Genomic DNA, 19,682 nt, shown 5'->3' with positions numbered 1-19,682 from the left:
GAAAATAAAAATACCAACTTCCGGAGGTCGATATTCTAAAATTTGATAATTAAAAATTCTGACCTTCGAAAGACGGGAATAATAAAAATAAAAAATAAACAAATATATCAAACTGACCTTCGAAAGTCAAAAAATAAAATAAAAAACTTTATCGACATAAACTAAAACTGACCTCGCAGTTCAGTAAATACCAACCTCCAGAGGTCGGAATTGAATAGCAACCAAGCTTTTTTTCGCTTAAGTTGGAAAATCGATTTTTATCGATATTTCAGAAATACTGACCTCTGGAGATCAGTATTTCTAGGTTGGTATTCACGATTTTTGTAGTAACGTGGGAAGGTTGGTAAAAGAGTTAAAACTTCAAACATGGGATTATTTATAAATTAAAATTCTAGGTATAATGGAGTTTTTTTAATTACACACAATTAGGATAAGTTGTAGTGGATGCATGTGATGTAATTATTTTTAATTAGAAGAATGGCAGACTAAATAAATAAATGATAGTACCCCGCTAGCTCTTTTAAGAAAAATATTTTTTTTGGTATAATATGCCAGACTATGTTGTCATGAAAAGTACTAACACACTTAGAACTTGTAATAAATATTTTATAATAATTATTTTAATCATTCATTTTATATGTAGTTAATTAATTCATGATCTTCAAGTGGAAGATGTCCAACCTCACGCTTAGCTAAAGTTGAATGCTATTGCATGTGAATTGTGATGTTTTAACTACCCAAAATATTTTTTTTAAAGAATAATTACTTATAAGTCAAGATTAGATCAATTAATTGATAATGTTTTATTCTCACTTGAGATGAGATTTGATTTGACCCTTTATTTTATTCTGTTGGAATCATTACATTTAGATGATTCTCCTCTTTCCTAATCTTGGTTGTTTATCAAATGATTTGTCATTCATGAATAATTAAATGAATAATGTATTTGACAAATTTTGTAACACCATAATTTGATATTTGAACTTACATCCTATCTTCCCTTTCAATTAATTTTAGGTTGGGTCAAACAAGGAAAGTAGTTCAAAAATTTGAAATACATTTATAATGGCTAGTATTTTTAAATTTTCTTTCTTTCTCCCTAAGCTTTCAAAGTGAAGGGTCAATTACTCCAATTGAACCTTCAAAGACAAACAAGGCTAAGATATTGGATCTATTCAAACAAATTACTATGTGTAATAAATTAATTGTTGGGCGTTGCTTTCAAAAATATAATGTGTATCAACTAGCATGATAATGAAAATTCACACGTTTCTAATTTCTCGGTTGGGCATAAAATATCGAAATTATCGAATTAAAATTTTTGGTAATGTGGTATTTAATAATTCAATGTTCGAAAAGGTTTTCCGAAGAAAAATTCTAGAATTACAGAATTTGGATTTGGATTTAGTATGAGACATTAGTAATATTTAATATTAGGTCTTTCTTGAATATCGAATTATTTGCTTTATGAGGGTCATATATCAACAACTCCATTACTAATTAGTACAAGTCCAAAGTGAAAGTTAAAAACTAAACATAAACAACTCAAAATACTCAAAATATACATATGTAATTTAGTTGTGTCATTTTGATTTGCTTGATGTATTCTTACTTGTTGGTCTTTTATTATATCATGTCTCCACATAGAAAAATAAAAATAATTGAAGCAATAGTATCAATACAATGAGTTACAACTTCAATACAAATATATTACTGAATACTGAATTACTGTACTAATTTAAAGTTTGAATTACCGCTTATCAAATTACCAAACCGACATTCAAGAGTTCAGTATTTGACATCTAGGGCAAAAGAAACCAAAATTATAAATTAGTGCTAACGTTGAGTGTATTTAGGGAGTAATTTTTTATGCCTTTATTGTAAGTGTAATCTATAAAAAGTTCTGGTCCCAAGTTAAGTGTCTCTTATCCTCGAAATTATTATTTTCTACAAAATAAATCAATGCTATATGACAAAAATCAGGTCATCTACGTGTTAATAAGTTAGCTCGTTTGTTTCGATAACCTTATTGTAAGACGTTATAACTAGCACATCCATAACTTATACATATAAAAATTATTATCCTCTTAGCAAAAGAAAAAATGCTTTCGAAAAACAATAGTACAACGAGATGTCAATTATGATGGTTATTTTAGTGAAATATGATTTTTTTACTCCCTCCGTCCAGAAATGTTTGTCATATTGCGCTTATCGAAAGTCAATTTGACTAATTTTCAAAGGTAAACTATATCACATTAATTCGATATTTTAAACAAAAAAATAAACATTCTAAAATTATATGAAAAGTACTATAAATTATAATTTTTTCATATTAATATGATGAAAAGATGCATCTTAAAATGTTAGTCAATGTTTCTATACATTGACTCTAAAAATAAAAATCACGACAAATAATACCAGAAGGAGAGAATAATAAATAATGCATGGTGAGTTCTAAATTTAGAAAGTCGAATTAAAAATGTACAAGCAACTAATTTTATGCACATATATTATACATAAAAAAAATGTTCGTTGAAAGTTAGATATATACCCATTGCTTAATGTTCGGGTGAAGAGATAAAAAATGCTCATTCAAAGTTTGATACCTTTTGGAGGTTTCTACACCAAAATAAATGGCTTTAAAGCAACATATTGAGCAGAATAAGGTGAAAAGTACTTAATTAAGACTCCGTGTGGACCGATCCTAAAGGAAAAACGTTCATTTCTTTGAAATTTACACATCCCTATCTTTTCATACGTACTCACACTATCCCATAATAAGTTCAATATTATTTGACTTCAACTCAAAAGATAAATAGAAAAGGGTTGTAACTTACTAGTGCATGTGAACATTTTCATTTAGTGGGAAGTTTTAACTCATCAAAAATTTGTTCAGAATTTTGCCAAAAATTAAAAAAGATTATCATATACTTTTTACTTTAAAATAAGCTGATTTTTTTTTATTTTTTAATGAAAAGATATTAAATCTAAAAAGGTAAAAATATTCAAAATGATAAAAGTATCACAGTGTGAAATATGTTATTTTATCAGTCTGATTAAATTTTATTACCAAAAAGATTTTTACGTATCACTTTTACTTGTATTCGCCCATAAAACTATATAACTAAATTCATCAAAGTGGTTTAAGAAAATGTAAGTTAAATTTATGAATCCCGGTAATTATGAGCCTTGTTGGTCTAAGAACGACGTGGATGGGATCTCTTGACAATCGAAGAACTAGGGAACCCTTTTTAGCTTAAGAAATATGAGCATACAATTTGGGTATTGTTAGGCAATTATTATATTTTGTTATTGTTTTAGACCAAGAACAAAGTCATATGACATTGAAAAAGGGGATAGTTCCTATATTTCCCTTCTTTTAACTATTTTTTTTTTTTAAAAAAGTAAGTGTATTTTATAAAATAAGTGTGTGTATATATATATAAGTGTTCTTTAATTTAATATTCTATTTTTTATACATTCTTTATTTTCTTTACCTATTTTAATATCCACTCAAAATTAACTTATACAAGATATTTTAAATTAAATTTAAAATCAAATTAAAAGAAAAATAAAAAAAAATAGAAACGAGGGAGAAAAACGATAAATGAAGGGGAAAAAAAGTGGAGAAAAACACTTTATACAAGGTAATTTTTTATTTTTTTTAAAAAAAAGAAAATTACATGTATAAGTTAGTTTAAATATTAGGAAAACAAGATAAAGGAGACTTTACAAAAATAAAAATATTTACACATGTGGAAGCGTGTGTTATCCAAGACAACCAATTTTACTTGATTGAAGGTGTCTCATTATCATAAAAATTGCACAAATATACATATTGAGTTTGGGAAGGGAGGGGGAGGGTAATAAATTCGAGTTAAATTAAGATGTGTCACTGAGATTTCTTTCGTAATTTAGAGGGTCCTTACACTTTTTTTTCCTTAATTTTTAGAATTAGTTAGCTCATATTAGTGGAGTATCATTTTAAAAGTTTAGGATTAAATTTATTATTTACTTCTTGTTATCACGTAATAATTATTCTTGAAAAATAAAAATAAAAAACTAATAAAATAAAATATTACTCTCTTCATTTCATAATAACTTATGCTTTGAGTTATTTTTCATTTTTCAAATTAATTTAATTTTTGAATTTTCAAGACTAATTTTAAGATATTCTTCCAATCTTTAAGCTTGTATTGGAATTAATTATTATAATTAATGTTCAGTTATTTTTTACAACAATTAATAAGGGTAAAAATAAAAAATTACGTTCAGTTTGTATTTTAACCTACTTTTCTTAAAGGGTGTGTAAAACACTTCAAAGCTTGAGTTATTATGGAATGGGGAGAGTATAATGAAGAGAGAGTTCATCATAAATTTTTAAAAAAATGATCTTAAAAGTTCTTAGTTAATATTTTTATGAAAAAAATGATCTTAAATGTTCTTAGTTAATATTTTTATGAAAAAAATGATATGACATACATATCTCTCAATTTTGACATTTAGAATTGATATACTTTTTATAATTTTCTTAAAAAAAAATAACTTACATATATTATAAATGACTTACATTATCCCCTTTTCTCAAACAGAAGTGAAAATAAAAATATTTTCAACTTATTTTTTAATTTTTTAATAAAAACATTCATGTAGGGTTTATGTTTGCTCCTTCTCAAACTTTTTTTCCCATTGCTTCAATGATGGATTTGATTTATTATTTTGATAGTTGAACCTTTTTTTTTTCACTAACTTTCTTGTATATTTATCTAATACGCCCCTCCCCTCCCCCCCTCCCCCGCCTCCTCCCTTTTTTTATAGATTAAAAACACAAATTACAATATATTATACTTTTTTTTTCATTCACAGAATTTTTTATTTTTATATGTTTACGACATAAAATAAAATAAGAATAAAAAATATTCATATAATTAAAAAATAACATGTGTGAAAGGGAACATCTTCCCCTAAAAAAATTAAAAATATTTTTTCGCATTTTTTAATTTTTATAACAGTAATAATAGTATAAGTAAACTATTGTTGTAATAAAAAAGAAAATATTAGAGGATTATGCTGAATTTTGAAAGAGCATATAAATGGAAAATGCATAATACATATATTGGACTCTAAATTTAACTTTAAATTTTAATTTTGGTCTCTAACTTTTATAATGCACAAACAGACATTTTTACTATTTAACTTTTAAATAAATAAACATATGAGTCTTACATGACACAATATACGTAGGACACCATGTAGGACAAACAATGACATGTAGGATACGTGTATTTTTTTGTTCAACTTTATATAAGTTTAAATATCTATTTGTGCACATCCAATATTGAAGGACATAAATGTGATTTGAATTCAAGCTAAAGAAAACATTTACGCATTATGCCAAAGGAAAAAGCAATGGAGAGCAAATAAATAAGGCATAATACATATATTAGACGCTAAACTTGACTTAAAATTTTAATTTTGACTTCCAACTTTCATAATGTACAAACAAACACTTTAATTATCCAACTTTTAAATAAATAACCAAATGAGTCCTACATGACACAATACACATAGGACACCATATAGACAAAAAGTGACATATAAAACATGTGACTGTTTGTTCAACTTTAAACACGAATCTAAATCAAAATTAAATGATATATTTATGTATTATGTCAATTAAATAAAGGTGTAGGTAGAGAGCACGTAATGTCTTATTTTGTTTTGTTGTGATATGATGATCCGTACACAGACAAGACGCAGTTAAGTAATGGCGACAAACTAACAGAACTGGGAAACCGCACATGAAACTGTGGGACCCACTTGTCCAGAGCTCACTAGCTCACACGTGGGACACACACTCCGGGTCCCACTTCATTTATTAAAAACGATTAAAGATAAACATATACCTACTCACCTTTTTAATCAAATTTCAAATTTAAATTTTGAATATAAAAATATTATTTATCTTTTCATTTTAAAAAAATAATCTAGTTTAATTTGGAATAAAGTTTTTTTAAAAAAAAATTAATTTTGTGATTCAAAATTAAAGTTATATCAAATATATCAAAATATTCTTTAATCTTGTGGTCTTAAACATATTATGTGCAAAATTAAATTTAAATTGTTATCAAATAAAAGAAGAAATCATTCTTTTTTTAAAAAAAATAAACTAAAAAAGAATTGTGAACATCTTTTTTAAATGAAGAAGTATATGAAATATTTTCTCTAGAGAAGAATATTATACCACAAAAATAAATCTTAATTGTACTCTAATATGAATTTAAACATTGCATAGAAATTTTACAAAATGACTCATAAATCATCCGCTAATACACATTTTCTTTGTCTCAAATAATTGGTTAAATTATTTGTGTTTTCATTTTATATCCTTTTAAAGTTAAAAAAAAGAGAGAGTATAATACCTCAATCATGGAGTGAGGTTATAATTGTTCCTTCCTTATTAAGTTTTTTTTCTTAAAAAAAAAAAAAAAGTAAAAAGTTTAGTACAAACTTACGGAATTCCAGTAACAGTAACTTTTAAAATTAGATTTATTTTGAAGTTTAAAACATAAGTCCATTTTAGTAAAGTTAAAATAGGGATAAAAACAAAAAGTGTGAAAAGAAGAAAATGAAAAAGTATTGTGTATGGGTGACGTGGATGTTTGGACAACGTGGCATAGACCCAAAATGTCAGTTAGTGCATCGGAATTCGGAGCCACGTAATCACGTTATCCTCGCAGTATCACAAGGATAAAACAAACCTCAATTAACGGACAAGTCCCTCCGATTTAGCTGACTCATCCTTTATTAGCGTGTATAAAAATAATATTAAATAAAACTAGTCACTAATTATGTATAAATTATTTCTTATTTAATCTATTAAAAGTAGCACTTATGCATAAATAAATTTATTTATAAAGATATCCTACTTAATTTTAGATAAAAAATATAAAAATAAAAATATTTTAAGGAGTAATAAGATCTTTAACCATAATAATGTATACATCAATTAAAACCTCAAGCATTAACAGGTAAATTTTCATGTACTAATTTACATCTCAATACATAATAGATCGAAAAATATATCAAATTAAAATATCGCTAATATGCAAAACTTATGAATGTATTAATTTTGTGTATAATTAATGTTTGATTTCCTACACTATTTAGCTATATCTTCTATTTAGTATAACTACTACATGTAAAATTATGTACTAACAATGCAAGAGTTTAAAATGCATGTATCAACATTATTCAACACATGATTATCTTCTTGAAAATCATTTCTACATTCATTTTGTCATATTTGTGAAGGTAATTTGTAAAAAGAATAAAAATTATCTAATGCATGATATTTTTGGCACACTAAATCAAATACTGGATAGGAAATAATTCTAGCATAATTAATATCAATATTATTAAAAAATTATATTCAATTTTTTTTGTACATCATATTTCAATTTTTTTTTATTTTCTCTTAATCAAACATCTCGCTATAAAAAAATATATGTTACAAATAAATTATATATATAAAATATATCATGACAAATAAAAGTAAACATCATAAGTAATATAAAAGATAAAAACATGATTGATTTGAAAATAAAATAAATATAGGTTTTTAGATTTGTTAGTAAATATAATTATAGTTGTTGAAAGTGTGAAAAGAAAAATTAAATAGAATATTTGATGTAATTACTGATTGGAGACAAGTGCGTGGACGTAGGAAAGTGATGGGTAGAAATAGAACGCAGAATGCGCTCGATGCACTAAACTCGATCTGTTCAATTATATATTTCATATTAATCGATATATATTTTTTTAAATATTTTCTAATAATAAAATCAAATAAAGTATATTTTTTTACCGTATGATTAATTAATTAATTGATTAGTGAGTTGAATGATGAGTGGTTGTTGCAAATGCAGGCAATCTCTTATTTTACTTTTTTCAGAGCATTTCGTATCGGTATTCTCGCTCTACTTGTCTCTCTTTGACTCTCTCAAAACGCTTTAAATAAAGGCCACTTCCCATTCTTCCCTCTCTACTTCCCCCAACTCCATTTGCATGCTCTCTCTACTTTTTCTCTCTTTCTGCAAAACAAAAACAAAATACTGTATTTTGTTCATGGCTAGTGTTGAAGCAAGACATCTCAATCTCTTAAATCAACAAAGGTATCTATGTATTTCTCATGATTTGATCTTCTCTGTTTGGGTTGATTTGTTTTTAGTTATGTTGTTGAACATGGGTTTATTGACAAAATTGCAGGAATTTGAATGGATTTGTTTACAATACCCAGATGGGTTCAGGGCTGATTCCAATGCCGGAGAATTATTTGCCTAAGACATCGGTGAATACTGAGAGTGGTCTTACTTTTCATTTACCCACAAATGATGTAGTCGCTCCAAGGAAACGTTCAAGAGATTCATTCACTCCTTCTTTCTCTACACCTCACAAACACTGCAATGGACTCTCTCAAATTCCATCCTTATCGTTTGTCGGTGATGATGTTTTGCCACTCGTTCAACAGTATCAGTTAGATATCAATTCCATTATTTCTCACCATGTAAGCTTAATCAACAATCCACAATTCAATTCTAATTCTTCTTTCATTTACTTATGATGTGTTTGTTTGTTTACAGACGAAGAAAATAAGATTGGAATTAGAAGAGCAACAGAAACATCAATCGAGAATGCTGGTATCAGCAGTAAGCGAACGAGTAATGAAGAAAATGAAGGAAAAAGACGAACAAATACAGAGAATAGGAAAAATCAATCAAGTCTTACAAGAAAAATTAAAGACTCTTTACATGGAAAATCAACTATGGAGAGATTTAGCACAAACCAACGAAGCCACAGCCAATTCACTCCGCAGCAACTTAGAACAGGTCCTTGCACACGTCACCGACGAACGCCTCTCCGTGGAGGAAGATGCCGAGTCATGCTGCGGCAGCAGCAGCAGCAGCAACAACAACAACAACAACGAGGAGGAAGAGGATGGTAATGGTGGTGAAGAAGAAGAAGGGGGAGTGCGCATTTTAGCTGGAGAAGCGCAGGATAAGAGAAACAGAATGTGCAGAAGGTGTGGAGAGAGGGAATCATGTGTGTTACTGTTACCGTGCAGACACTTGTGTTTATGCACAGTATGTGGGTCAAGTTTACAGGATGTTTGCCCAGTATGTAATTCAAATATGAATGCAACAGTTCACGTCAACATGTCTTCTTGATACATCCATCCAAATGTTCAAATATGAACATAACAGAAAAATAGAGTTTTTTGTTGATTTACAAGTTTCAGATTTAGGGTTCTGTAAAATGTAAATGCACTTTTGGTATTAGTAAATGAATTGTTCATTCTTTCTCTACATAGATTTTTTCCGCTAGTTAAATTGTTTTTGATTATAATAATGTGACTTTTTTTTTTTTTTTGATGAACTAAAAATGAAAAAAATTTGACAATAGTAAAATATTATTTCCATCTTTTCACAATATTGTTGTTAGAGCATAAGATGAAAGATAAAAGGTCAAATCAATATATATATATATATATATATATATATATATATATATATATATATATATATATATAAATGAGGATCATAGAGGAGCTGATGTGGCACCTCTTTATTGGCCTCTATTTCAATTTCTTTTTTTCCTCTTTTTTTTTTATTTTTTTTTCATTTCTTTTCATTAAATAATTTGTTTATTAATTAAAAAATCCATTCATATTTATTATTCTAATTATACCTAAGAAGTTACAACAAAACCTCCATCTATTTACATTCCCTACTTAAATAATATGTCTTTTCAACTTATTTTTAATTATTCTTATGGTTTACACAAACTATAAATAACAACTATCTATGTTCAATGATCATTCTCATTTTCTCATTCTTTCTTTTTATTAGTATAGTTTTTTCCTCTTTTATATTTTTTTTTCATCTTTTTCATCAATCATGTACTTAATAAGTTCACCATATGATCTTCATATTGATAAAGATCATAGATATATTCTTCAAGATTCATCAAATTGATGTTTGCATTAGTTTGGTACAAGTTTATGAAAATGAAGAAGGAATCATAATTATTTCAAGATTTCATCAAGAAGATGGTCATATTAGTAAAAGAGTTTGAATGATTTTCAAATATTTTGAAGATTAATTCATTCATGTATTGTTTTGATTATATTTTTTAGTTAGATATATAATTTCATGTTATTCAACAAAAATTAAATTATGGAACTCTACTAATTAACACATTAGAAAGCTCAATTAACATTATTTTCTTCATTTTACTTTGCTCTTTTTCTTCTTCTTATTATTATTGTTGTTGTTGTTGTTATTATTATTATTATTATTATTATTATTAATGAAAAGTTATATAGTTTTATTTTTATGTAATTTTTTCGTCAAGTTCTAATTAATATTTTAATTTTTGTCACAGTTGAAAAATATAATATTGCACATGATATATTTCTTATAGCTATTGCATATTGATGTCCCTAAAAAATATATGATGTAGTTTATCATATTAAAAAATAGTCATAGACTAAACAAAAAATAAATTAATCATTTTTTAGTACTTTTAAAAAATTTAATGAATAAATAAATTATTTAATGAAAAGAATGAAGAAAAAATTTCCCCTTAGTCACATTAATTATATTAAAACTAAAAAGTGTAATTTATTTAACTTCTCTTAATTATTGAAAATGAGAAACATAAAAAAAAGTAATGTGACATTTATCTTCTCTTTATTGACCTTTTTTCTTATTTAAATTAATTAATTTTTGTAGAAGTAATTTACTTAATTAATTAAAAATAATTTTTATTAATAGAGAAACATTTACAATAAAAACTTTTCACATACTACTTTATTAGGAGTAAATAATAATCATCCATAACTCACATCTAATTTCCAATCCTAATAGATTAATTTTCCACTTTCTTTTCCTTCTTTTTTATTTTATCTTCTTCTGATTATAATTTTAGAATAACAATTTTAAAAAAATATTTTAAGTTATTTTCTCTTTATTATTTACTTACAACCAATATATCTATTTACATATAAAGTTAGAATGTTAGAAATAAATAAGATGATGTGGTACATTTCTATCACCTCCGATCACATTTATCTTTTCTCTAAATTATTTAGAATGTTTTTTATTTTTCTTCACCAGTGTGATATTGTAAAATATATTTTCAAAATTTCCTCTTCAAATAATTACTTAATAGTATTATTTTGCATAATTAACATTTTTTTTATATATGTAACTTTTATTTTTAATTGTAAATTATTAATTAATAATATTCATGACTTCAAAACATTTCATGTGGATAACCCCCTAAAGTAATTAATGTGCAAGTTATATAGTTTTTTCTTATCTTACTTAGTTGCTACAAGTAACAATTTTAAAAAGATTTTCTATAGAGTTTTTGTATTTTATTAGTATTTTTTTATATATTATAAATTTATAAGTGTTTATTAACAGTTTGGTATATTGCAACAATTGCTTTTTTTTCGTTCTGTAATAATAATTATTGTGTTGTTATTTTTTTAAAAATATTGAATGTTTGCTTTTCATATTAGATTCATGTTAAATTAAAAAAATTAAGTAGAGTATATTGTTAGTTGAATAATGAAAATATGATACTCCTATTGAATTGCTTATGTAGTGTTGACATGATTTCTCAATATACCGAAGATGATTTTCACCAAAATAAAAGTCAACCTTTTATTATTTTACAAGCAATAGATTCTAAAAGATGTAATTATTTTAGATAAAATAATATGATAAGCATGGCTTGAAATTAGTTGTATATTTCCACTCTAGGAATTTCATTCACACACACACACACACATATATATATATATATATATATATATATATATATATATATATGATATGTTTTCTAATTTATTAAATTATTGGTTATCAATTTATTTAGAGTAACTTTTATCATTAATATTTTTTTTATGAACACTGTATAATTTAACTCCCTCCTAAAATATAATTTAGAATTTACTACAGCCGCATAAACAAAAAGAAAATTTTCATGAAATTATTTTTCTTTCTTTACCTGTTTCTAAAGACAACATACCAAATAGATTTTAAACAAAAAAATTTATTCATAAATCTAATAATGTTCGCGCGAAGCGCGGATATATTAACTAGTTTAAATAACTTTCAAATCAAAAAATGAATGCTTCACGTTTTAGTGGTCATAATCTGTATTTAATTGGTACAGGAAATTTTGAATATAAAATAATTTAAGAAAATATGTTAAGTTATATGAAAGAGTTGTGGATAAAAAAAAGTTAGTACTTTTTTTGGTGACTCAAGTTAGAATTTTTTTTTTAATCTCTGCATTTTTAAATTGAAATATATATTAAAAAATAATTATTGATATCGTTAGTAATTATGAAGTGAATTAATTTAAAACTTAAAGTTTTTGAGAAACTCTATTTTTTTTAAGTAAATAATTTGTCAAGAAAAAAGGTAATTTTTTTTTAATTTGTTAAAATGAATAAGTAATTAGGAAGAATAAAATAAAATATGGACAATTTACTAGGGACAAAGTAATGCCAATGGTAAACTTTTGTAAGGTACACTAACATATATTTGCTCTGCCCTTTATTTATTAACGATAAATACATGTTTGCTTCCTCAAATTTTTACTTTTAACGAAAATTTTAAAATGTTCATCCTTTTGCTATAATATTTCTTGTGATTGTAAAATAAGTTTTAAGCATAAATAAAAAGTATATCTTCAAAAAAAATAATGAATTACAAGTATATCTTTAAAAAGAATAATGAAAGAGAATTGTATTCGAATTTTATTACAATTTGGTCTTAAAAAACTTAATCTCCTTTTAATACACAAGGTATAAGATCTTATTTTTTTCAAAATAAAATGAATAAATTAAATTGGTGTAGCGGTATTTTAAAATTCAATATACTACTTAGAGCCTGTTTGGCTCAGCTTAAAAGCTGGTCAAACTGACTTAAAAGCTGGTTTTTGACTTATTTAGCTGTTTGGCAATACTCAAAACAGCTTATTTTAAGTTAAAAAAAAACTTATTTTAAGCCAAAAGTTAAAAGCTGGGGTAGGGTTGCTTTTATTTTTTTAGCTTATAAGCTGTTTTAAGTTGACCATATTTTTATCTTTTTGTGCTTAATATATTTGTACAATCTCCAGATTACCCATATAACCCTAACATTTCTTTCTTCCATTTTTCCCTTTTCACGTTTGACATAATAACTTCAGCACTTTTATCTAAACGCATAACTGCTTATTTAAAAATAAGTTTCAGCACTTTTAAAAGTACTTTGTTAAAGCTGCTTTTATTAAGCCCATCTAAACGAGCCCTTACTTGAATGAGAGTCAAATTACATTTAAACCCTTCTATTGCTCGATATATATGACTATTTTCTCAGAAAATAAATGGAAAAACTATATTGACATCTCGATAATTCAACCAATATACCATGTACTTAAAAAACAAGCATATCACACCTAAAACTTACTTTGCAATTGCAGGAAATATCGCAAAAAAGAAGTAGAATTTTCTTTAAAAATATTGCAAAAAGGAGAATTTTTCAAAAGAAAAAAAATGTTAAGTAAAAATTTGAGGAGTAAGACAAATATTTTACCAACAAACGACATTATGAAAAAAATTGTTAGTGTGTCTTGTAAAAATAAATATCACAACCTATTTAATGTAAAATAATGTTATTCAAATTGCATCTTATATTTTGTAAAAAATAATCTCTTAATTAGACCCAACAAATTATAACCAAGGTTAATGATAAGACTTTTGTGAGGTAGTAGAACATGAGAAATGCATTATAGTAGCTTTAGGGTCACTTTTCCCCCTTTTCATAGATGTTGGGCATTTTAATCAATCTCTCTGAATAAATTAGAATTGGCTTGCATCACATCTTTATTAAATATGTGGTCCTCTTAAATTAGGTACTTTACTTGCAAAGCCATGCCCTAAGAGGTTGAGACATTAATGATTCTTTTTCAAAATGTCATATGACTTTTCTTGCACATTTATGGTGACATAAAGAGATTTTTTTTTTGTGAATTGGGATATTAAAACATAAATGTTACAGTAATACTCATATAGTATTATTTATTTGATTTTGGAGGTGGACCGATGTATCAAGATACTGAAATGAAGAGGATGTACTCCTTTTTTTATATGTTCTTTTATAAAATTTTAATCAAGAAAATTTTCTTGATTATTTTATTTATGTTTTAAGATATAATCTCTTTTTATTAAATAAATACTCTATTTATTGATAATTTCTCCATGATTAAAGTGTTTATAGTCTTTCAAAAATATTAATATTAAGAATGAAATGCAAATAGATGATTATAAAGTAATAGTAATTGAGATAACAATTTAAAAAGATCATGATAGATAATTTGAGAGGGGAAAAAATATTGAATTTGATACCTTATTAATTTGTACTATATATATGAAGATAGCAAAAGTTATGCAGAACAATGTGGCCCCAAAACCAAGCAATTCCCTGTCTTTGCAGGCATGTATATTGATTTTGAAAAGAGCTAATAGTTGTAAAGTACTATTTATTCCTTGTTTTGTAAATCATGTCAATTCTATTTTCCCTTTTTAATGTCAGTATGACAACCAATATTATCTCAAAACCTAATTAATAGAAATAGGTTAAATAAATTGCCCATGTTCATGTTTATTCATAAAAAATAATTAAATTTGTTATAAGATCAAGGCAAAATATATATAAAAAAAATTTCTGAACTTGACACGAAAAATCACTTTGGTACTTTAACTACAGGGGTGTTTTTATACCCCCTTAACATGTTTAATGTGAATTATTTTCAATCCTTTGAACGCCAGTCCAGTTGAACTAACATTGTTACACACGCAGGTTTTCTGTGGTCCACATGACTAAAGGTTTAAAAAATATCTTACTCGTTCCCAAAATACAACCCGACCCACTTATAAAAAAATATCCCTAAATCTCTAAGCCCCGTTCCCAAAATACAACTTGATCCACTTATAAACAAATATCCCTAAATTCCTAAGCCCGCAATTCTCATTCGTTTCTCTTCTCTCAAATATACAAGACCGACTCTGAAGATTTCTCTTTCGTTAGTGTGAATGAGTTGTTGATTTTAGGGGTTTCGTGAAAGAAACAAAGGATTGCATGAAGAAACAAAGTTACCAGGTTAGTAATCTTCGTTTAGATGATTGTAGCATTTGACCGAGTTTAGGCTTTTCATAAAGCTTAATTTTTTTTATCTTTTCAGTTTAATGATGGACGTGTACATTACCTTCAGGTTTTACCATGGTGGGAAACTTCAGCAAAAACCTCGTATTAAGAATGAAGGAGGTATTGTCACTGATTGTTTTGACGTAGATGTTGATAAATTGTCCTACTTTCAATTCGTTGATATAGTTAAAGAAATTTGGTATAACTGTGCTGCTAGTGTTGTTTATATTAAACTACCTAAACGTCGAGAGATATTATGGGTATTATAATTAAATTAAAAAATGGAGATATTATTGAAACTTTGTATGACTCATTTAGTTAAAGAAGCTGTTGCGGCCCCACCAGCAATTGGATATCTAAATGATGTGGGTCGGGTGGATGGGGAATCTAATGCTACTTTTAATAAGGAATCTAGTCATACTTTGGAGGGTAGTGAAGGTTTAGGATTTGAAGAGGCTGCACAACATGCACAACCTGAAGAACCTATTGTGGGTGAAGAGTTGGGTAGGACTTTTGCTCATGATGGAGAGGAATTGGGTAGGGCTTCTGCTTGTGTTGGATAGGACTTGGCTAGGGATTCTGTAAGTATGGAGATGACTTGCGTGATACTTCTTCTTCTGCTGGGGTTTGATTGGGAAAGTGAAACAAAAGTAAGTGATGATTCAGAAAATGCAAATTTGTCTGATGAAAGAGAAGATGAGTATGGTAGTGATGTTCATGAGGAGGTTATAAATATTAGGAAAGAGAAAAAAGCTGCTTAATAAAAAAGAGAAAAAAAGGCATTAGAAGATCTGAAGGAGTTGATTTAGGAAAAAATAGGAGTTGATTTGGGATATGATGGATATCTATCCAAGAAAGAAACTACTTTGAGAGGGTAAGATAACTGGAGATGAGCCCTAATTTGATTCAGATGAATCTATTAGTTTTGAAATAAATACTGATGAAGATGATAATGAGGAAGATGAGGTTGAACTACCTCTAAGAAGACAAAGTAAAGTAAGAAAAACAAAATGAAATAAAAAGAAAGTTGTATTTGATCCTACATGTTAGTTAATAGTTTGGGAGACTGCTTTTGCTGTTGAAAGTGTTAAGCATTTTAGAGAAGCTATTACTAGATATGCTGTTTAAGAACATGCTAAATTAGATAAAATATGTTAATGAAGCAAGTAGGGTGAGGGTAAAGTATACAACTGGTTGTCTATGATTGTTGTTTGGAAGTATTGATCCAAGAACATGATATTTTGTGGTAAAGAATTACAATCCAGTATATAAATGCAATGGCACAAGTAGAAATAAATTGGTGAATTCAAAGTACTTAGTAGAAAGGTACAAGGACAGAATAATTTCTGAGCCTGACATTAGAGTTTTTCAATTTCATCTTTTAGTGAAGAAAGAGTTAAATGTGTATTTGGGGAGGACTGTAACAAAGAATTGTGTTGTAACAAATTACGAGAGATCACGTGGAGGAGCTTAAAAGAATTTTAGATTATAGAGATGAGCTCTTAAGGACTAATCCAGGCAACACATGTGTGGTGAGACTTAGTGAAGAAACTTTTGAAGGTGGTAGAAATTTTTTTCAATCATTTTACATATACTTTGATACTTTAAAGAAAGCATTCAAAGCTGGATCAAGGAGATGCATATGATTTGATGGTTGCTTCTTGAAAGGTGTTTCTAGAGGTCAATTACTTGTGGCTATTTGTAAGAATGGGAACAACCAAATGCTACACTAGCATGGACAGTTGTTGAGGTAGAAAATAAATTCATTTGAAAATGGTTTATCAAGATTGTAAGACATGATCTTGATCTAGGAGATGGTACAAAATTAATGACAATTACTGATATGGAAAAGGTATTTTTTTTCATTTATTCATTATTTTCTTTTCCATTTATTCATTTATTTTCTTTTTCATTTATTCATTAAGTTAGATCTCATGATATACTAAATGTTATTAAAGGGTCTTGACAAAGCTATTCAAGAACTTCTACCAAATGCAAGACAAATAATGTCTCCAAGACATGTTCTAGCCAACCGTTCTATCAATTTAAAGGCATTGAAAGAACATACTATATTTGGAGATGTTCCAAAACTACATATAAACAAGAATTGAAAAGAAATTTGGATCATATGGAGAAGTTAGGCACTGAAATAATTGATAAATTATTGTACTACAATATAGAGAGGTGGTCTAAATTATACTTTAAGTTTTTTAGCTGTTGTGATAGGGTTGACAACAACAAGGCTGAAAACTTTAATTCATGAATTTTGGGCCAAGACACAAAACTATCATCACAATGATTGAAGAAATAAAGGTCAAAGTGATGAGAAGAATAGGACAATTGAGGGAGTTCAGTGATACTTGGATAACATATCTCCAATGTCCCTAAAGGTATTGACAGAGAACACAACAAAGTCAATGCATTATAACCTTGAATGGAATGGTGAATATGGTTTTGAGATTAAAGACAGTTGGGGTAACACATTTTTTGTGATTCTAGGCACCCAAACATTCACTTGTAGATCTTGGATGCTAAGAGGTATATCTTGTTGCCATTCTATAGCTGCACTTCATTTTAGAAAATTGGAGCCCATTAACTATGTTGTAAATTGGTATAGAAAGGAGACTTATCTCAAGGTATATAGTCACTAAATTCAACCAGTTACTAACATGGAAATGTGGCCACAGTCGATCAAACCTTATGTATTACCACCTGTTATAAAAACACTACCAGGAAGGTCTAGAAAACGTAGGAGAAAAGAGCATAATAAAAAAAAATAGAAAAATTGTCCAAGAGAGGTGCTTTGATAACCTGCAGTCTTTGTCATGTAAAAAGTCATAATAAGAGGGGTTGTCATTTGAATAATCAAGATAACGAAGGTAGAGGAAGAGGAAGGGGAGAGGAACACAGACAAATTCAACAAGGTCAAGTGTTTGTTCTTCTAGACCACTAATTGAATCATAATCAAGCACAAAGATAGGAAGAGGTCGACCAAGAGGTTCTACAAAACAGATAATGTTTATAGTAATTCATTTAGTTGTTATTTTACATCTTAATCAGTCTAATATTTTTGTTAATCAACTTATGCTATAGGTTAGTGCTATTGGAAGAGAAAGAGGAACTGAAACTAGTTTAGCTGGAACTGGAATGGGAAGAGGAACTTGAAATGTCTATGGAACAGGGATTGGTGTTGCTGCTGATGCTTGGCCTTACTGAAAGGATAGAGGAACTGGAATTGGTGTAGCTGGAAGGGAAAGAGGAACTGCAACTAGTGTAACTAGAAGGGGAAGAAAAAGAGGAACTGGTGTAGCTGCTACTGCTACTACTGATGTTCCTGGTGATACTGGAAGAGTGAAGAGGACAAGAGTGGTTGTAATGGGGATACTACATACATATAGTGGTTTTACAATCCACAATGTAAGTTGTCTTAAATATTTACATTTTTTCAATTGTAACTTCTGAAGCATCTAAGACACTGTTTATGTTGTGAATATAGCCTGAAATCCCTACGAACTCTTCAATAGTGACTTTAAATCTTGGGCATTGTAAAATAAGGTCAGGATTGAAATGGAAAGGAAAGACTCTTGTAAGTCAAAAAGGTCTTTAAGAGATGAGAGAAAACAAAAGAAGGAGAATAAGGTCTAATGCTGATGATGTTTTCTATGGAACTGCCTTAGTTTGATATTTTAGCTGTTTTTGAAATAATTATTCAGTTGTGACTGCTTTAGATTGATATTTTACTTGTTTTGGAACAATTTTGCAGTTGTGACTGCATTAGTTTATGATCTGTTTGTTTTTGAAACAATTATGTTGTAGTTGTGACTGCATCAGTTTGATCAACGTTTGTTTTTGAAAGAATTATGTTGTAGTTGTGACTGCATTAGTTTGATCTATGTTGAAACAACAATGCTTTTGTGACTACATTAGTTTGATATTAGCGATCTCTTTTTGAAGCAATTGTGCCACTAGTTTTGCATTACTTTTACATATACATTTATGTAGTTTTGAGTGCAATAATGTGAATGCAGTTGTAAATAAAACACAAACTAAATACACAAACCAACAAATTGCGTTAACAGAATAAAAAATACACAGTATATTACAAAAGAGTCTTACACCTAATTGATTACAACATAAATAGTTCTACACTACATCAACGTTGATCTCACTACATTAAGAGCTTAATGTAACTTCATTGAACCTTTCTTTTGGATACGTCACCCAAAACCAATAGCTTATAGCTATAAGCACAACACAACAACAAGCTATAACAAAAAAGAGCATATTCTGCCATGTTATTCTCCATCTATTCTGCATTACTTTCATCTTTTCAACCTCTTCTTGCAACATTTTCAATTTCATACCTAGAAAATCATCATCTTGTTTGAAATCTCCCGGCTTATCAACTTTTTCAGTATT

General features: G+C 27.6%; 1 protein-coding gene and 1 long non-coding RNA gene across 3 annotated transcripts; both read left to right on the top strand.

Annotated features, from left to right (window-relative positions):
• The first annotated feature begins 7,639 nt into the window (after nucleotides 1-7,639).
• On the top strand, nucleotides 7,640-9,365 carry LOC101246293 (BOI-related E3 ubiquitin-protein ligase 1). Its single transcript, XM_004231531.5, has 3 exons — nucleotides 7,640-8,174; nucleotides 8,269-8,566; nucleotides 8,643-9,365. Exons 1-3 carry the CDS (start codon nucleotides 8,068-8,070, stop codon nucleotides 9,225-9,227), a joined length of 990 nt encoding a protein of 329 aa, XP_004231579.2. The 5' UTR covers nucleotides 7,640-8,067; the 3' UTR covers nucleotides 9,228-9,365.
• A 5,601-nt stretch (nucleotides 9,366-14,966) lies between these two features.
• On the top strand, nucleotides 14,967-19,138 carry LOC104645543 (uncharacterized). Of its 2 annotated transcripts, none has more exons than XR_003245176.2 (3): nucleotides 14,967-15,218; nucleotides 15,331-15,383; nucleotides 18,357-19,138. It is a non-coding gene; the product is annotated as an uncharacterized lncRNA (long non-coding RNA). The 2 variants fall into 2 exon arrangements; XR_739418.3 differs by having other exon boundaries at nucleotides 15,023-15,218; nucleotides 15,301-15,383.
• Nucleotides 19,139-19,682: the final 544 nt, after the last annotated feature.

The sequence above is a fragment of the Solanum lycopersicum genome, chromosome 2, assembly GCF_036512215.1.
Source record: "Solanum lycopersicum chromosome 2, SLM_r2.1".
In the NCBI taxonomy this organism is placed as follows: domain Eukaryota; kingdom Viridiplantae; phylum Streptophyta; class Magnoliopsida; order Solanales; family Solanaceae; genus Solanum; species Solanum lycopersicum.
This window is presented reverse-complemented; position numbering and strand designations above follow the sequence as displayed.